Below are 12,853 nucleotides of genomic sequence, written 5' to 3'. Positions count from 1 at the left end.
GCTTCAATAAATTAAATCTGTATCTTAAGTGTATACTGTTAGCGCCTTATATGGTCCATACGTAAATTTCCAATGGATATACGCTCATGTATCTGAATATAAATTTCATTCAATTACGTAAATCGGGTCATGAAGAGAAGAGAATGTTCGTTACAGATATTATTAATTTCTTGGTGAACGTTCCACGAGATAACAGAAAATTCTTCGTAAGTTCGAGTTGAAAGATTTCAAGAATTCTGAAATTATAGCCTGGCTAGTCACAAAAAAATTTATTCTGATTCCTGGTTTCTAAGAGGTAAATTGAAAATGGCTTTTCAGGTGCCACCTGTATCTAAGCATGGCGTCAAAAAAATATATGATTTTTTGACAAGTAATCACCCCTTTAAATTAACTATTCAATTACACCCTATATAAACTCAGATCCTTCCATTTTGATGTTTCACTTGAACAGAATTGGTTATCACCACATTACGAATATATTATCATTATAGATGTGGGGATTGAGTGGAATTGAGCTCGAAGAGGTTTACAAACGTACAATTTGAGACATTTCAGATAAGACAACCAGTCCTTGGACCATTGATGTAACCGAAGTGATGCATTTATAGGCGGACGATACACGATAAGGGGACCATTTTAGTTCCCTGTTTGATAAAAATTAATCATCATTGCGTGCTATTATGATCAATCTGCCGACACAATTTATGATTGTTTCTTTATTATACTTAAATCCATTTGGGGCATCGTTTTCATATATGATTTTAAGAAAAGAGGAATGTAGCTTAATTCTAAGCTAGGAACATCGCATACTTGTAGTTTCCAGATTGGAAATATTATCATCTACAAGGCAAATGACCTCTTGCCTTATGCTTCCTGAAGAACTACTCATATATCTTAGCAATTTTTCACTATTCGGATGATTGTATAAAAATTTCTTGTTCATGAAAAAATTCTTAATTTTGTCTGTTTTTTGCCTACTCCTGATTGTTCTCGTTGATGGAGCTTTAATAATATACTTTGACATTGTTTTCATAATAACTTATAGGCGTCTTATATCACTGTAATCTACTGTTTATTCGTGAATAATCTTGAGACTTTCATACTTATATCTTCAGTCAGATTTCAATTCAACATATAAACCATTTCTCAACGATGAAAGCATTATGTACCGAAATAATAACTTTCCAATAAATAATCCTCTTAAATTTCAACATACAAGCACGATTTCGTTATTCAAAAATGCAATTATCCTTGAAATTCACACAGTCCGTTATACAAATTCGACATTATTGACTGTTTTACGACCATAAGGCGTCAATTTCCATCCGCAAGGGCAAACCACAGGCTGAATCTAGGCGTACTCAAAGTTCACCCAATTCATTTCGGTTATACTCAAGCGTTTTCATAATAAATACGGAAATTATGCCAATTACAACGATCTGTTTGAACGCACTTGGAATATTATATTAACGGTTAACAAAAGCGGCGTATGGAACGCCCTAAAGGTTATCGTGTTTGAAAGGCCTAATCTCTTGATATCTAAAACATAATCGATAAGAATCTTCGAATTTGTAGCCTTGTAGATGAAAATAAAAGAGGACCATCAAATTATAAGGGGAAACCGAAATGATGAACCTAAATTCAAAGCTCGTGCAACTTCGATCTGGTATGGTGAGAAAAACTCAGGTAGATAATTTGAATCGTTAACACTTTTGTTGAATAACGAGATTCAGATCCTTATCTAGAACCTTATAACATGTAATAACTTCCAAAATGAAGTGAGATAATTTTATAAGTAGTGCACGTTCAAATTATTCATTTTTTCAATGGAATAAATTCCACATCTGAATTAACCCCCAAAGATATGAATACAAGGAAAAAGAAACTAATTTTCAAATCTAAACAACTTTAATTCAGTTGAATATTTTAATTCTGTTCTGTTGAGGATCTGTTTCCAGAAAATTTGAGATAAAACACTGTTGTCTATTATTTATATCTATCTATATATTTATTAGGTATATAAATCCTTGAATCTTTGAAGAAATTCATTGAGATCAGAAAGTGGTGGTTAGTAAAAATTGTTTGTCTAGTACCATTAGGGAAATTTCAGGGTTTCTCTAATTTTTTCCTGCTGATTCCTCAGGTGCAAGATTGAAAACAATTCATCAAGACCAAGACACATGAAGTGACAGATCAAAGAGAGGATACCCATTCACAATCATATAGTGGGCGCTTTTCGGAGAACGGCATTTTCGATGAGCAAAAAAAAATAATTATTGCCTTTCCGAACTCCGACTAAGATGTCTGGAGGTCATTCCTCCACCACAGGAACAGTTGAAGCAGCGGTACGACCAGAATATATATATGCAATTTTATGGCCACCCAACATGGCTGGCTCGCCACATCCTCAGACAAGGCAGCTCGGTTGAACGGTATTACAGAATTAATATGTGGATCACATTTTGGTGCCAAAAATAGAATCGGAGTGATGCAATGTGAAATATTAATCACCATTGATCCGAAATGGTATAATTCACAACTGACAACATGTATTTATTATAGACGAACACCGATACAGTTGTAACATGTTGGCCATGGCGAAACTGTAGGAATTATTCGTGCAAATAATCTATTCCCATGATTTGATTGCAGAATGTTCATCCTAGAATATCCATTTGATGAGGTTAGCATCGAAATTTATCCTTGCTCTCACTCACTTCATTCTCTGAAAGCCTGTACAGACTTGTCTAAACAATGTTGTAATTGTGCAGCAGGTACGTGCCTGAACCCTAAAGATATACAGAGTGGCATTGATATATTTCACCGATTATTCCCAGTTTGAAAGAGTAGTGGATAACTCAACCACATAAAATTGAAATACCTACGTTGAGCAAATTTTCAAACAAAAATGCCTAAAATATGCTTAAAAATTAACAAAAAGAGTTTCATTAATAGGAGGAAGCTGCTGATAAAAATAGTACCTATAGACGCCAAAGATCAACCAATGTGTATAAGCTTCTAACAAAGACTTCTTTCAATTCATGATTTCCGGAGTTAAAAAGTTATATTTCCTCGGTAAAGGTTCTACGAGTTAATGAGACTGATTGGCAGACTCAATTACAGATTTTGGAACACATCCACAACTCACTCTAGTTCGGAAAAGGACTTTAACAAGAAATGGTTCAACACCTGACATGTTAAGGCATATATATGTTGTGAGTTCACCTGTTATGAATCAATTAGTGATCTCACTATTGCGTGAAATATGTTATGGAATTATGCCAACAGTTTCAATAGGAAAAAAATGGTAGGTTAACCTAGAAATTAGTGTGATCCCGAACATCATAATATTTTCGTAGTTTTTTCCGTAATCAAATAAGAATGAGTAGCCAATATAGCTTCTTCTTCTTTCTAGCAAATTGATCTATCGTGAGAAGGTTTTAAATGATGTAGAAAAAAACAGCCAAATATTCTAAACCAAACAAAGTGAAGGCAGATTTCTGGAGCAGTTAAAGGGGTATTATTTATGTGTTTTTTGTCATTTAATAGATGTCATTACTGGAGATTAACAGGTTATAAACGAGGAAGTCTAGGCCCTTCAAATAAAATTCGATAAAGGTCCCAGTAGAATTGGAATTTGATTAAGAATCTCATGCGTTCACTGAAATCCGATCGTTTTAAAAACGAATTGAAAATGAACTCGTAAATAAGTTACCAGCTCAATCATACTCCGCTAACAGTGTTACCCGTCTCAGAGGGATCAGTAAGCACACGGAATCTCCATGTTCAATCGATCCAATAAGCTATTCAGCTTGTATATTTGTTCATTCTTGCACCCCAACGTATCATGTATATGTAAACGAAACCCCAAACAATATTGATCAGATCTTAATCCTCTACTATTATATCAACTTACGGAAACTTGATTTGTGATATTATTCACTCTCTGCATCTAAAAAGCACCCTTAAAAATATCCGGGAACGCAATATATACAGAGTGTTTTGGGTCACGATAGTGGAGTTTTAGGAAATAGGTTGATATGAAGACTTTTCTATATTGCGACCTATATATGGAATCACACGGACACCCTGTACATAGGAAACTAGGACAATCAGCTGAAAGGACCAACACATTATTATGAATGGAAAATATGAATCCTTCCATGCTTAAATTTAAACAAACAAATCCAATGTTCGGAAGTTGCGAATAGTTTTAAAGAGACCATCAATCAAATCAGATTGTCTACTGATTAGAATCTGGAACCTTTCCATATGAGATCAATTATGGTGAATTAGGCCAAGTTGTCACTTTTGTAGGAAAAGATTTTTCTCTCAATTATTTTTATGAATTGTTACAATGGGAACTTCTATTCGTATTTTGAAGAAATCTGTGAGTTTTACTTTGAAGTTTCTTCTTTAAAGAGCGACTCTCTGTTTCCTGCATTTAATAAAAACTTGTATCTAACCTGTGATTTGAAGGCTACAAAACGTTCAGTCAGTATATACGGTAAGTAAAAATTCACCGAAGAATAATGTTTATTTCTATCAATAATGAAGATAACATTATACAGATTAACGGATATACATATAACTAATATAATATATGCTATAATTCCGAAGAACCTTATCGCAGTTATCGATTGGCAGTAGAGGCACCAATACAAATAATTTGTGAAAAATTGAGGAACATCTAATAGTAAATCATGATAAAGATGTCAGGAAGAATGACATTATTTGTTGCCAGTTTGTTGTTTAATGTATTCTTCAAGCTATTGGCTCTGAAGTGCATAATTATTACAAGCAATTGAAAATCAATTTCTCCTTCTGGGCATCATCGATTATTGATGTATTCAATACGATAACGTGGAAGCTCTGTTATGAGGATTGTTGATTTTAATATTTCAAGGAGTTTGATTCAAGTCTTCGAATCCCCAAAGTTATTTTTTTCCTTTCAATTAAAAAAAAACATTGAGTATTATGAATAAGGTTTCATTTATACTTCAAACTAATAATGTATTCCTTGTTTGTGTACATTGAAGAAGCTTTTTACAAACTTATTGAAGTCTTTTGAAAAAATAGATAGAAAAACTTTTCATTTCATAATATTGTTCATATTGTTTCACAAATATGAAATGAATCGAATGTCAAATTTGAAACTGTAGAATTTAACCTCGGAAAAACTCATTTACACAGGCCTGCTCCATTCTTTCAACACTTCATCTCCATTATAACACTCAGTGAAGGGAATTCTTTATGGCTCAAGATTAATTTATATGTGCAAAATCATTCGATTGAGAATAAAAGGATCTAATTATAGAAAATATGTCAGGAACTAAAAATACAGAGCATTAATTTAAAAACCTCTACTCAACACGAACTGTTATGTATAAACGAAATGAAGCTTGGAACACTTGGTGGATATCACTCATTCCAAATAAATACCTCTAACTAAATAAACTTCCTTCGATATCTGACCTCAAAAGAATCGCAATCATTTCGGAATTGTATCGAAATTTGCAAAAATAACACATTCTCAAAGATCTCATTTGATTTATAATCTAGGAAATTGCAATCTCATTTTTAAATGCCAGAATAAGGTTCACATCTCGCCTATAATGAAACATACCATTCTGGTGGAAATCAATTGTAGATACGTGAATATTGATCAGTTCTGACATGAATATTGAGTCACTGATTAAAACTTCATACCCCAACCTTAATGGTTTCAATTGGCATCAATATACTTTGAAAGAATTTCATCATATGGTGGTTCAAAATTAATGGTATGTGCGCTATGGAGGTTAAAAAGTAGGTCTCGTATATAAACCAAATGAACAACACTGCAGAAAAACAATTGAAGAAGGGACACTTATCCTTAATTGACAATACAAATCAAGATAATTCATTATTCGGATCAAGACGCTTCAACAATTAAAATGATCATCTAAATTCATTGATCCAATTATAGAGAAGAGTACTCTTGTTTTTAATTAAATTCTCCCTGCCATAGTAAATCAATAACTAGATAACAACGTGAAAAATTATCTCGGATATTATTTGAGTTTTTCTTTTCGTCATTTTGACAATAACCTAAATATAAATTGGATTAATTAATTTCGTGCTCAAGGGTCTTGAGAACAATATAAATAGGCAGCACATTGAAAAAATGGTGAAGCATTATGACTTTCTGTAAGCCAAATTTTGTGCAATGCCAACCCGAAGTTTGACCAAGTGCCAGGCACAAAATTTATAATGGTGATAAAAGTAATTCACAGAACTTGATCATTCTCCCGAATCGGATCTCTATGGTAGTGAAACTTGTCTCATTTGAAAGAATTTACGAACACATCACGATGTCAAAAATCAAAATGATGGGGAAATAAATTAAAAAACCATGAATGTCGCTAAATCTTCCAGTGGTTTCGTCGAGTACATCTACGATAGTCAACTGATAGCAATGGTGGCTGAAGAAGACACATGCGTGGGATTTCTGCTGGCAGGTCAGAAGAAGTAGTTCGATTTAAGTTACAGCTTTCATCCTTCTGAGAAGGCATTCACAAGGTGAAAGATGGAAGTTCATTTCATACACTTAGTAACATTGGAAGTATTACCTCCAGGATGTCTTGTTGTTACATCATGAATGGAAAGATTTGGAGTAAATCATTGAGCTCTGTGGTCCGCCTTGGTTGACCAGTTGGTCTTCTTGGTATTCCTTTGCCCATAAATTATTAGATGGGTGTAACACTTACAATGTCACTGAGTATTTAGCAACTGTAGTGTTGGAAACAGCTATGAATCGAACGAATTCTACACCAATTGGAAATCTAATCAAACCTCTGAAAAGGCAGCTATTTTTGAAATCCATTTCTCACTTTAGTTAAACTATCCTGATGAATGATGAATTCTAATCAGAATTAGACAATCAGCATAAAGAATCAAATATAATGAAAGAATGAAGTTCTTTTCTGGTAACCATTAATGAATTTGACGAAGATTATCAAACCCTTGCAAAAACACGAATGAAGGATATCCCAAACGTCTCGTCTGAGCTGCACCAAAAGCAACAGGTGTCTGACGTAATAATTAATTACGATTAATATCGCTGCACTCGTTTTTAACCCGGTCTCGCCGGTCAAACCAGAATCATGATCCAATTAAAAGGATCCTGATAACTCAACACCCCCAGCTCCATAAATACCCTCGATGCGTGTGGTATATGATAGGACAGAAGGTATAGTAGACTCCTTCGTACCTGGAAGGACAATGGACCCATACGGTCATTCAAATTGAACGCATTGCCCTGACTTGTGACATTTATATCGCTACATACGAGGGATAGTCCGGCCAGATGCTGCGCTAGAACATGAATTTGAAAGTTTTCGACTCCTGTGGGGTCAACTGCCGGAAATGAAAGGATATGCCGAGTAACGAGGAACGGAGAGGGGCAATATTCGATTGAGTTTTCTCCATCCTGATATAGCAGAAGGAAACCTGGATGATATCAATTTATTTCTTTCGCGTACCTCAATTACTCTTCACACCATTGGTTTTTCGAAACCAACAGTTTTTTGTGTGGGTAGAAGGAAGAAAGGAGAGATATTCTGGTTCAAAATTCAAGAGAAATTGTGCACTGATGCAGAAAGAAAGAAAAACTACTGCGATTCAAGTTCTCGGCTTGCTCAGTTAAAAAAATTCACTTTGAGGCCTATCTCACGAAAAAATCGACTATGTGTTGAAAATTTCGTGACTGACTTACTTAATTCTCACGCATTTGCCATTTTACTAATACAGTACCAACATCCTCTCCAGGACCTTGTACAATATGACTAAGCCAAGTAATTTGTTCCGTAATAATAATTATCAACCGGAGGGTAAATATATAAATTAGTGATTAACACCAAGACTAAACTCGCACTTGCGTCAATGAGTTGAAACAAAAAATTAACTTGGGTGAAAAGTTCCATGGGAGCTGTCACATTATTCTTCATGAATATCAATTTATGACCGTGTGTACATCTGCTAACTAGACACATTGAGTGCGACGTGTAAATGCTACTCTTTCACATCACAATGTTGCAAATTTTGTGATGCAATTTGACCCTAACTTTTATGCGCCCATGCAAAAAGGTAGCGAATTGGCATGTATGACTTTCTCAATAGTTGTAATTCGCTAGCTAGAATACAGGAACTCACATACGCTACTGTAACTTCATTTCAACTTCTGCTAATTGATCGAAATACGAAATTCAAGAAGAATCGAAATCTATAATCGATTATTTTTTCCAGCAGGAATCGGTCAACGTACCAAGAAAAACGAACTGAATTTCGCAGTTGTCGGCGATGATGCCACGCAAGAAGAGATCATGGGACACATGAACAGATTCATCTTAAGAGAGGACATCGCTATAATCTTGGTGACGTATGGCGCTGCGGCCAAAATCAAGAATTTCCTGCTGGAATACGAGAGCTTCCTACCTGTGATACTGGAAATTCCTTCCAAGTACCACCCGTACGATCCTGCTGAAGATTTCATCATGACAAAACTCATAGATAAATACAGCGAAGACGAACAACGCAGGCCAAGCTTATCGAAAAGCTGATTTCATGAATTTGATGGAGAAAATGGTGTTTTCATAATATCGGTTCGCTAAATATAATTATCCCCAATCACTCGTTTATTCAATGGTATATCTGCGAAGTATTTCCCACCCTTGTTCTCTATTTGAATTTTAGACCAACGAATTGGGGATTTCCTCGTTGAATATTTGGAATAATTCGTTGAGATGAATCAAACACAGCTTCCCTTCATCCGCATACTTCTCAGCTCAAGACTTGGAGGGTAAAGTCAACGAACTCTGACCGAGGATCTCAATGAGCGCAAGAGTCTTCGCAATGCACCAGGCATTTTCGAAATGTGGTACCAATAAATGAGGAATACTGGCTGCCCCGTTTCTTTCGCTCACTGAAATATTGAACGAGGATAGCAGTTACAGTTACTGCGAATTCTTGTACTACTTCATTATTGATAAGTTCGAAACTGGAAACATTCAGGTGATAAACTGATTTATTTATAGTTTTATTACCCTTTGTTTCGTCAGTGGTACGAAATGAATAATTATAGTTTTAGCGAAATCGTTATCCTAACGAATAACTCGACTGATACGCAATTCGAGTAGAAAGGTGTTTTGATCCCCTAAAATAGAACAAAGGATAGCGAAGTAGCTAGGAATGAATTCGCAGAATGTTCTTATAATAAAAAAACATGATTTTCCTTGAGGAACTCAAGGGAAACGCCAAAATAGTGCACTCAATCCAGATATCCAAGTATATAGTCACTTTGGTCTTTGATCTTCCAATCGATGCTTTTAATTTTTCTAAATATAATTTCGATAGAGTATATATTTGGTTGTGAGACAATGAAATTCTCATCTGTGTGACTGAAGTTCCTATCGAATCAATGGAGATACTGATTGGTTTTTATCGATGCAAAAATCATTCTATCAAAACCCCATCACAAAAATAACAAATAATTTTCACAAATATAGTATGTAGCCTCTATTCTTTAGGTGCAAAAGTTATCAACTCACTTATTGTCAAAAAGAAAGTGAAAGACTAATGTAATCTCCTAACTTCAGTGGTGATGTAAGTTCAGAATGTAATCTACAGGTCAAATATTGAGAAGCTTTTGTCAATTTTGATTTGAATATTCTGAAATATAATTTATTGAAATGCTTTGGGCCTCGGACAGATCCCTGCGGTACACCCACATCAATATTTCTCAATTATCGCAACAAACCCTTCTTTCTGAAGATTACATGCGTGAATAATTCAAACATCTCTCCAAGAAGCTGCATGGATGAAGCAATCGAGCATTAAAGATAATATCAATGCAAATTATGAACGCTATCGAAAATGAGGGTAATGTCCATGATTCAACAATTCAAGAATAGAAAACCAATCTATCGTATTAGATAAGAGACTAGCTCGTTTGTTTACTTTATCTGGTGCGTAACAATCTCCAGCTTTTAAGACTCATTATCGTTTAATTTCACACTTACCTCTTAATTGACTTATGATATTGAAACAATGGGAAGTGAAAATAAATACTTCTTGTTATTTATTGGTTTTACCTTGATTCCCTACTATGATGGTGAAAGAAATAGAATTTCAATGTTGAGGTGGAAGCACCTTCCAGTGATTTTTTTCGAAATTTGAATCAATATGAGAGGATCAACAGAATATATCATCAATTCTAAAAATAGAAATTTCCGACGCTCAATTTCGTCGAAGACAATTTGCAGAGCACTTATTAATGAACTTGTAAATGAGACTCCAGAATGACCATAGCTATTGTAGTCTGCAGCTGAAATTAATCTAATTAACACATTTGAGTGTTGATGAGGACACTTCTCAGACCGCCCAGTGAAGTTCGATATAACTACTGTCTGTCCGTGTTGAAATGTTCCCTCATGTACTTATCAGACGAATGGGGATAACCAAGAGATGACCTGAATAAAATCTTGGAATCATGTCCATCCGTCCCATAGCATTTATCAGCAGTCTTTATGATTATGACCGTTGAAATTACAGGAGTGTGTCTGGCTTCACATCGAAATAAGCGTTTAAAGTTCTCTCGATTATAACGAGATCAGAGAGCTAATAAATAAGATGGTTATCATAAAAACATCGCGGATGAAGGTACAATAAATTCGAATTTCTCAATGCAATTGTACACGACACTCCCCATATGCTTTTCGGACTTTTACTTTCGTAAAAGCTTGGTACTGTTCACAAATTGAAAATACAAACGTTCAGGGATAAAATAGCTGGATAATTCTGAAAATTTGGATCTTTGATTTTTGCCAGGAGGCCCACTGAATTTAATGCACACAGGAGTTTTATGATAGGTGAAATCTCACAGTGCTACTAGGAGACCTTAACCTATTTTCAATCGATAGAACAGAAGTGATACATGAAGAAATCAAAAACACAAAATTTCCTGTTCTACCTTATTATCTAACCCCTAAGTCCTCTAAGCTTCCCCAATGAAAGGCATGAAATTCATTTCTTCTCAGAGAGTAAAATACCACTTTGCAGATTTATAATCTGGTACAGTATTTCGAACTATATCACCTTCAATTTTATAAATTATATAAAGAGGATTATACTGAATCTTCAGTTGAGTATACTGCTCAATCCCACCCAAATATTCTGCCTTGCTCAGCCTCATCTACAACTCATTTTAAGACGCATCAAAGTAATTTTAAAGAAATTGCTAACCGTAACCGTGTAATTTTCCGAAAATCCCATATAATCTCAAAAGACCGATCTAGATGCATCCGATTTTACGAAGTTTATTGCATAACTGAAAACTGGTTGAGCACTTTGTTTTAAATTCAATGTCATAACGGGTTTTCAGTGAAAAGGAGGCCCCTTCATGCCTCTTCACCATGTATAAGTACCTACATAAACGCGAGAGAAAGTCTATAGGTGGAGTGCATTACCTGCCTGAATTTCGTAAACAGCCAATTTTGGCACTTGGCACTTGGCACTTGGCCATTAAGAATTCAATTTAAACCGTTAGATGAATAAGATCGATGGGGAATATAGTAATTCGACAAGCGTTCAGCATGAAGCTCTCTTTCAGCTGATGTTTCTATCGAAAATAAAGGACTGAAACTCGGCAGGTCATGGTAGGAAAGGAGCTTTGGATTATTGCAGCAAATTAAACATTTCAACGGTTAAAAAACTACAAATGCCTTTTAATCTGTAGAAAAAGAATTTGAAGTTGGATTATACCCTTTGATAATGGAGACTGGATTAAAAAATACGTGGAATCAATTGAATTTTGAGTAGGCCTATCCAATGTAAATTTTGCGTGAAACTGAGGATTATATGGGAGTATTTTTGGTCCATTATATCTGTGAATTAACATTGGAATGGGGCAGGAAAAAAAATTTCCAGTTTTCTTTTCGTTGTGGTGAAATGTTATTCAAAATTCCAAATCGTGAATCCTACCTTCATCAATCCTTCCGCATTTTTACAAGCTCAACGTTGAATATCGTGCGTTGCATTAAGTTGAAACGACAAAGCGCAGGAAGGACCAGGAATTGGATTTCGTCCTGCATTGTCAGGACAAATGTGCCCTATCCTAATAGACTTGATTGATGTCAAACGGTCACTTACGAAGAACTGGGTTAATGTTCCATGTGGATCCAGAAGAATTTCCATTGCGAATTATGAAATATGATATTTTCGTCCAGATCACACTCTCCTAATGAAAAATACGAGGAAAAATACGTCGAGCAGGACCTGAATTGGATGATTCGTTTCAATTGTTGACAATTAACGTCTAGACTAATTTATAATTGGTGTGAATCAGTTAATCGGACATCTATCAATAAACACCCCCATGAGATATCTTCTTGGACTTCTCAACCCCCCAGTAGACAAATATCGAAGGATGAAAAGCAGGTGTAACATATGTTACTCTATGTACTTAAATCCCTTGCACGTCTACAAAGCATGAATTATTTGTTCCTGTCCCAGCAATAAGTCTTTTGCGATGTGAAACTTTGTTAGATTAATTTTCTAGCTAGCAGCATATTACTCAAATCATACTTCGCTTCCTTATCGATTATCTACTATCCATTCAACCTCAGATTCTCTCCCTTCAGCAACTTCATTTTGTGGTGCTTCCAAGCCAAGTTGTTTGTTAGGATATAATTACACACTGGTTACCTTCACCTTGTAAACTACTTATTTGGAGGGACGTTCTATAAGAAGCCGCAGTGTTCATTATGCAACTCTTTAATCTTTCAATCAATAGGAAAAGCAAACCTTAGAAGATGCC

The 12,853-nt window shown here is 35.1% G+C and overlaps 2 protein-coding genes across 32 annotated transcripts in view; one reads left to right on the top strand and one right to left on the bottom strand.

Moving 5' to 3' along the window:
* LOC123311439 (basement membrane-specific heparan sulfate proteoglycan core protein) overlaps window positions 1–12,853 on the bottom strand; it is a 148,733-nt gene that overhangs the window by 123,555 nt on the left and 12,325 nt on the right. The gene's annotated exons all lie outside the window — the stretch shown is intronic.
* On the top strand, window positions 6,325–8,670 carry LOC123311443 (V-type proton ATPase subunit F-like). Its single transcript, XM_044895427.1, has 2 exons — window positions 6,325–6,500; window positions 8,290–8,670. Exons 1-2 carry the CDS (start codon window positions 6,395–6,397, stop codon window positions 8,598–8,600), a joined length of 417 nt encoding a protein of 138 aa, XP_044751362.1. The 5' UTR covers window positions 6,325–6,394; the 3' UTR covers window positions 8,601–8,670.

This window comes from Coccinella septempunctata, chromosome 4, assembly GCF_907165205.1.
Source record: "Coccinella septempunctata chromosome 4, icCocSept1.1, whole genome shotgun sequence".
NCBI lineage: Eukaryota > Metazoa > Arthropoda > Insecta > Coleoptera > Coccinellidae > Coccinella > Coccinella septempunctata.
The sequence above is the reverse complement of the archived record's forward strand: the minus strand, read 5'-3'. Positions and strand labels throughout refer to the sequence as shown.

What these genes read in the sequence shown, in the direction of transcription:
- LOC123311443 (XM_044895427.1), top strand. Translation starts at nt 6,395, where the DNA reads ATGAATGTCGCTAAATCTTCCAGTGGTTTCGTCGAGTACATCTACGAT. An exon ending in CGTGGGATTTCTGCTGGCAG is followed by an intron (nt 6,501 to 8,289) that starts GTCAGAAGAAGT and finishes TTTTTCCAGCAG; the next exon opens with GAATCGGTCAACGTACCAAG.